Source organism: Salvelinus fontinalis, chromosome 3, assembly GCF_029448725.1.
Source record: "Salvelinus fontinalis isolate EN_2023a chromosome 3, ASM2944872v1, whole genome shotgun sequence".
Taxonomy (NCBI): domain Eukaryota; kingdom Metazoa; phylum Chordata; class Actinopteri; order Salmoniformes; family Salmonidae; genus Salvelinus; species Salvelinus fontinalis.
The window spans coordinates 28,040,185-28,047,755 of NC_074667.1; the positions used below are offsets into that span (position 1 = coordinate 28,040,185).

A 7,571-nucleotide genomic window follows, 5' to 3' on the forward strand; every position below is an offset into this window, starting at 1 on the left:
GACAGGATGACAAAAGCCTTCACATTTCTTACCCCTGATTCTGCTCTCCGGCTCCCGATGTATTACTCCGAGCAGAGACAGATGTAATCTGATTAAGTGTCATGGCGGCTTTCTGTGCCCTAAGGTGGAGGTGACAGCCAGGGCACGCAACAGGCAGGATCAGGGTGGTCAACAGGAGACTGCTTCTATTTATACAACACACAGGTGCACTGTATAGTTGTACACATACTAAGAAATGTGTTTTGCTCTGACTACTGTGCCAGGGGTCATTTTTATCTGACCCTTGTTTAACATTGACACAACCCAACTAAACCACTCAGAGAAATTATGCTCCTAACAGACTAATTAAAATTGTCAGGCATGCTCACTTAACTCAAATGAATATCACTTAACAGAGAACAAATACCAGCCTGCATTAGTTGTCAATTTTACCAAGTAGTGTACTCTGCTAGCCCCATGCAAGTAAACCCCGTTTTGACAAGATGGGACGCAGCAAATGCCAGTGACTACAAATTATGGTTAGAATTTAGACTCGAAATAACAGGTTATGAGCATTAGGTAAAAGGTTGACTTGACCCAAACACACAACTTTTGACATTAGCTGCATCCCACCTAGACATGACCACTAACCCCCCCCCTTCAGCTTCGTGCCATATACTGGCCACTCCCATCGTGTTCTGGTATTATCACAAGGTCCAGTAGAACTGGTGCAGACAGTATGTGTAAACTCTAAATCGGTACCTCGTCTTAATTTAGCCCAGTTTAGAAACTGTTAACAGATAACACCCTTGACATTTAAATATCAATGGTTAAAATCTTCAGGTATTGTGCATTACTTCCAAAAACAGGTTACTGAATATTTTAGGTTTTACGATCACATCTTACGATCCCTTGCATAGGGGATAACCCAGCACCACACAAAGATATCTGGCACAACAAGAACACAAAGGGAATATATGTGATTTGTCCTTTTATTGGTAGTTAAAGCATTGCTCCTCTAGTAGAGGCGCTGGGGCTTTCCCATGGTGCTCTTGACGTAGAGGGCACGAACGTTCTGCCAGTTCTTCTTCAGTAGAGACACCAGGAAGTTAACCGCCAGGTGGATGTTGTATACCAGCTCTTCCTCAGACATCTTCACGTGACCCACTGCCACCGCCAGACACAGCACCTGGAATAGAGGACATGGTCACAAAGAGCCCAGACATGTTGACAAAAAAAGACAAGGTCTCAGAAATCAGAGCAGCTTTGGATTAACAGACATGTAACAAAGTAGCCCATGAACAAGGCCCCTACCAACAGAGTTCCCAAAGTTGTCTACATATAACACGCCTTCCAAGTCTGGATGCACACATCATATACAATCTGAAATACAACTACATATACTGTATCTGGCACCAAACTGAGCTGTACCTTCTTCATCTGGAACTTGATGGTGGACTTAACCTCATCAACCTTGATGTTGAGATTCTCGTTGTGGGTGAGGAGGGAGGGGAACTTGCCAGCCTTGTTGAGCCCAGGCCCCAGGATACGAGGGATCTGTTTGATCAGAGACTCAGAGGCCAGGAAGGCATCGTACTTCTTTGCTGATGGGGGAAGATGGAGATGGGAGTCAACAGAATTACCAAGAGAGAATAGATCACGAGACGTGGACCCAGTGCTTCAGGACAGAGAATCTAAACCCAATATAAATGTGGAAAAACATGTACAAGACCTAGATGGATCATAAGATGAAAACTCGAAGCGACTCAAAGCACTACTCACCCAGCTTCTTCACCATTTTCTTGTTCTTGTTGAGCTTCTTGAGGGCTTCAATGTCCATGTGTGGCAGCTCTGCAGCCTTTGCCTCATCACAATGCTGCTGGTCTCCCAGGATGCACACAGAGAACTTGGGCCTGGGGGTGGTCTTCAGTCTACAGGGGCGATTTATTAAAGTTCAAACATATGGCACACCAGTAACGCTCACACAAACCACATGGAGTCGTCACCATCTGGCCATGCTAGAATGGATGATTTCTAACTAGAGCAAACCCCTAAACCCACCCCTACAAACATAAATCCTTACACCACTAGCATATGCACCCTGTGATCAGTACAGACAAGTCACTTTCACCCTTTCCAACATGGCCATCCAGTGACTCACCAAACTGGACCCAACCAAACAGAGGGATGACTCATACCAGAGGAGAGCACTCTGGAGTCTTACCAGGACCACACCGACTGGCTTCTCTTCTTGACTCCACCAGCAACACCATTAACTAAAATGGTCGGCTCGAGGGGGGCACGAAGTCCCCCCCGTCTGCCTCCCCTCATGTTTTAAGACCCAGGGTAGGGGTCCGCCCGCTGGTTCCCTCTCCCTAGGGAGGGGTTCAGTCGGACTACCCAAACACTTCTGCACCGCCTGTCCCACACCAGTCCTGCTAGTGGAATTTAGTTTGTGTGCAAGTGTGAGAGGTCTGCTGTTAGTGTTTGAGAGATTGTACTTGACTGCATAAGTGTCTTGCGTGTGCATGAAAGGGACTGGTAATGAGCAAGTGAGTTTCAAATGTTCAGATTAAACAAGGCCAGTTCACACAGGACTAAGAGGGGCAGACCGGCAGAAGGATGGGTGATATGGGAAAGGTGCCAAACCTGACGGTGCCAGAGAAACGCTTGTCTTTCTGGGGATCGTAGTTCTTCAAGCTGATCTGGAGTTCTACAGATTCCGTGAACCTTTAGGACATGAAAGGATGTGGTAAACATCACAGGTCCAGGAACAAAGCATTCGAGAGCATCAGTGTGAGAAATAACAAATATGCAGTATTTGACCAAATTATTGGAAAGAGCAATGTGCAATAACAGGTCTTTAAAAGTCAAAACAGTTCAGCTGCCAAGGGAACACTTTGACCTAGAGAAATGTTCTTACTTGCGTGGCTTGGCCAGAGATCCCGCCTGGACCTCCTTGACCACCTCATAGAGCATATCCCTGGATACCTTGCTGTAATCAAACAATATGTTTGTCAATATCAGTGTACCACATTAAATCAAATTTATTTATAAAGCCCTTCGTACATCAGCTGATATCTCAAAGTGCTGTACAGAAACCCAGCCTAAAACCCCAAACAGCAAGCAATGCAGGTGTAGAAGCACATTAGACATATCTTTAAGAATTCATGAACGTGCATCCTGTCCCACATTCTGCTTGCGGACTTAACTGACTTGAAGCCATAGCAAGTTCTCGCCAGCAATTGACATTACAACTGGTAACAAGTCAACGTATAAATAGCCAGTAAAAAAATTGACAATTCACAAAACTATTGCAATATCAACAATTACCAGTCATGTCAGGCACTATTTAGCTCAGTTCGGAACAAAAATTATTACGATTTAATGCTAGATGGATGTGGATGTGAGTCTTGGTCGCATTCTAGCGTTAGCATGCAAGCTAGTAGCACTGCGGTAGAAGTGGAGAATTCATAAAATCCTCGTAAATATGAGGTTGAAAGTGAACCCAGTTACACGGCAGAGTTATAGAAAGTATTTAACTGACGATAATATAACATCTGACTTCTTGTTATTCTTTATTTGCAGTTATTTTCGCTCACCTCATTTTGACGGTATTGCTCGCACGCGACAGAGCACTGAAAAGAAGGAAAAAGAGCAGTCCGTCGCAGTTTATAGACGTAGTTCGGTGACGTAATTTCAGCGCTGCCGCTCTGGCCATATTTGTAGTTTTTCCCCTGTGAATAATCTCTAGCCTATTTTCTAGATTGAATATATGGAATATATCACTGGCATTGGTAATACCAATATGCTAGCGTAAGCATGTGAAAACTTCATACAAAAGCCCTATAAATAGTATTGGTTCTTGCAGTCTCAAAGACCAAAATTAACAAATCAAAGTCCTCAGGCATGATGTGGCATTGGAGGTACAGTGAGACATTGTATTTTTTATTTTTTTTATTTAACCTTTATTTAACTAGGCAAGTCAGTTAAGAACAAATTCTTATTTACAATGACAGCCTACCAAAATGCAAAAGTCCTCCTGCGGGGACGGGCCTGGGATTAAAAATAAAAAATAAATACAATATAAATATAGGACAAAACACACATCACCACAAGAGAGACAACACAACACTACATAAAGAGAGACCTAAGACACTAACATAGCAAGGCAGCAACACATGACAACACAGCATGGTAGCAACACAACAAAACAATAACATGGTAACACAACATGGTAGCAGCACAAAACATGGTACAAACATTATTGGGCACAAAGGGCAAGGTAGAGACAACAATACATCACACAAAGCAGCCGCAACTGTCAGTAAGAGTGTCCATGATTGAGTCTTTGAATGAAGAGATTGAGATAAAACTGTCCAGTTTGAGTGTTTGTTGCAGCTCGTCCAGTCGCTAGCTGTTGCAAACTGAAAAGAGGAGTGACCCAGGGATATGTGTGCTTTGGGGACCTTTAACAGAATGTGACTGGCAGAACGGGTGTTGTATGTGGAGGATGCGGGCTGCAGTAGATATCTCAGATAGGGGGGAGTGAGGCCTAAGAGGGTTTTATAAATAAGCATCGACCAGTGGGTTATGCGACGGGTATACAGAGATGACCAGTTTACAGAGGAGTATAGAGTACAGAGATGTGTCCTATAAGGAGCATTGGTGGCAAATCTGATGGCCGAATGGTAAGGAACATCTAGCCTCTCGAGAGCACCCTTACCTGCCGATCTATAAATTATGTCTCCATAATCTAGCATGGGTAGGATGGTCATCTGAATCAGGGTTAGTTTGGCAGCTGGGGTGAAAGAGGAGCGATTACGATAGAGGAAACCAAGTCTAGATTTAACTTTAGCCTGCAGCTTTGATATGTGCTGAGAGCAGGGCAGGGTACTGTCTAGCCATACTCCCAAGTACTTGTATGAGGTGACTACCTCAAGCTCTAAACCCTCAGAGGTAGTAATAACATCTGTGGGACGAGGGGCATTTTTCTTACCAAACCACATGACCTTTGTTTTGGAGGTGTTCAGAACAAGGTTAATGGTAGAGAAAGCTTGTTGGACACTAAGAAAGCTTTGTTGCAGAGCATTTAACACAAAATCCTAGGATCACCTAGGATTGAGCCTTGAGGTATTCCCTTGGTGACAGGCAGTGGCTGAGACAGCAGATTTTCTGACTTTACACACTGCACTCTTTGAGAGAGGTAGTTAGCAAACCAGCCCAAAGACCTCTCAGAGACACCAATTCTCCTTAGCCGGCCCACAAGAATGGAATTGTCTACCATATCAAAAGGCCAAATGGCCAAATCCTGAATTTATGCTGAACTCTGATCTGCCTTGCCCAAGTGATATGTTATAAAATCCAAGGTCCATTTATAAGACAAAGTAGAGATAAGGGGCTGCTACTCTGGTAATACTGATGCCCTTGCACTATAGCGACAAGGGAATTGAGGTATCCTGCGGGGCGGCAGGTAGCATTGGGTCAGTGACCGAAAGGTTGCTGGATCGAATCCCTGAGCTGACAAGGTAAAAATCTGTCGTTCTGCCCCTGAACAAGGTAGTCATTGTAAATAAGAATTTGTTCTTAACTGACTTGCCTAGTTAAATAAAGGTTAAATAAAAAATTGACGAGAGACTTGAGTTAACACATAAGACAAAAATCAATCATAAATAATTGTTACAATGCCTGTAAACTAAGTGTTTATCTGCTAGCTTTTACAGTCTCACAATCCTATCCCCATTCAAACACAGTGGGAGGTAACAGTCCGAGTTCCAAACAAATGTCAGGTTAGGTTTCCCAGGGAATTGGGAGGGTTTGGCTGGAGCAAGGAGTCTGGGTAGACAGGCAACCCTCAGTGGGCTCCACTCTGCATGTAGGCTGGATACCCTGGCCTGAGCCTAGCCTGTCCTGAAAAACAATAGCTGGAGGGTCAGTGAGGTCTCTGGAGTGTCATTGTTCAGACACATCTGCTGAACGCATTCATCTGGCATAGCTCATTGGGTTCACATGCAGTTCACACATGCACGCATGCACGCACACACTCACACCTCAACAAAGGAAACACTCTCAGGAAGGAAACCAGTGGCGACAGGCTGTCACCTGACAGTCGGTATACAGACCTGACCCATTCTGTTGTATATTATGGATTTTCTTTCTTTCTTTCTTTCTTTCTTTCTTTCTTTCTCTCTCACACACATGCACGTGTAACAGTATAACTTTAAACCGTCCCCTCGCCCCGACCCGGGCGCGAACCAGGGACCCTCTGCACACATCGACAACAGTCACCCACGAAGCAGCGTTACCCATCGCTCCACAAAAGCCACGGCCCTTGCAAAGCAAGGGGCAACACTACTTAAGTCTCAGAGCAAGTGACGTAACTGATTGAAATGCTACTAGCGCGTACCCGCTAACTAGCTAGCCATTTCACATCCGTTACACTCACCCCCCTTTCAACCTCCTCCTTTTCCGCAGCAACCAGTGATCCGGGTCAACAGCATCAATGTAACAGTATAACTTTAAACCGTCCCCTCGCCCCGACCCGGGCGCGAACCAGGGACCCTCTGCACACATCAACAACAGTCACCCACGAAGCAGCGTTACCCATCGCTCCACAAAAGCCACGGCCCTTGCAAAGCAAGGGGCAACACTACTTAAGTCTCAGAGCAAGTGACGTAACTGATTGAAATGCTACTAGCGCGTACCCGCTAACTAGCTAGCCATTTCACATCCGTTACACACGCACACACATGCACACACACACACACACACACACACACACACACACACACACACACACACACACACACACACACACACACACACACACACACACACACACACACACACACACACACACACACACGTAAACAGATGGACACATGCACTCTGTATCCTTTGAACAAATATTATTTCTCTCCCCCTCCTTTAACTGAGAGCTTGCGAATAGGCTACTTCCAATGATACATGAAGATAAATTATGTGAAAGGTTACTAATCAATTGTCTATTGTGCTTTGCACCAACCTTTGGGCCAATCTCAAGTGACACCCTATTCCCTATATAGCGCACAACTTTTGACCAGAGTTCATTCTTCGGTTCCGATGTTCCTTGCAGATATGATGTGAATATATGTTGTCAACCATTTAACATATCATCTACATCAGTGATGGGCAACTTTGATGGGGGTGGGGGCCACGAAATAACGGAACTCGTCATGAGGGCCCCCCTAACTCTAAGTTGAGACACGACTGAGTCCCCCCCCCCCAATGTTTTATTTTTTTTCTCCATGGGCCAACCAAACAGGGGCCATGGGCCGCCAGTTGCCCATCCCTGATATATAGTATAATATGCTAAGCATTCTAAGCTGCGGGAGGATCTCCTCCTCCAATTTTGCGCTGTCCTCTTACATTCGGCTGGTGACCACTTTATGTCCACTGAGTTTTGTATTTTTATTTTTTTAACAATAACGCTCATTGACTTGACATTCCAAATTACCCCATGATGACCTCACTCCCATCCCCCCAGCCCTATGAAAGGGACCCCCATCTAAAAGTAATTCATAGTCTTATCTATCAATCGTCTACCAGGCGCC

General features: G+C 44.9%; 1 protein-coding gene across 1 annotated transcript; it reads right to left on the reverse strand.

Moving 5' to 3' along the window:
- Positions 1 to 957: 957 nt before the first annotated feature.
- LOC129842783 (60S ribosomal protein L10a-like) lies at positions 958 to 3,662 on the reverse strand. Its single transcript, XM_055911438.1, has 6 exons — positions 3,582 to 3,662; positions 2,903 to 2,974; positions 2,629 to 2,709; positions 1,762 to 1,910; positions 1,411 to 1,583; positions 958 to 1,168 (listed from the first exon to the last, which is right to left on the reverse strand). The coding sequence occupies exons 1-6, from the start codon at positions 3,584 to 3,586 to the stop codon at positions 998 to 1,000; spliced, it is 651 nt and encodes a 216-aa protein (XP_055767413.1). The 5' UTR covers positions 3,587 to 3,662; the 3' UTR covers positions 958 to 997.
- Positions 3,663 to 7,571: the final 3,909 nt, after the last annotated feature.

Coding starts and splice junctions, on each gene's coding strand:
- LOC129842783 (XM_055911438.1), bottom strand. Junction 2,710..2,902: donor TCTCTGGCCAAGCCACGCAA/GTAAGAACATTT, acceptor CATGTCCTAAAG/GTTCACGGAATCTGTAGAAC. Junction 1,169..1,410: donor TCAAGTTCCAGATGAAGAAG/GTACAGCTCAGT, acceptor CCTCTATTCCAG/GTGCTGTGTCTGGCGGTGGC.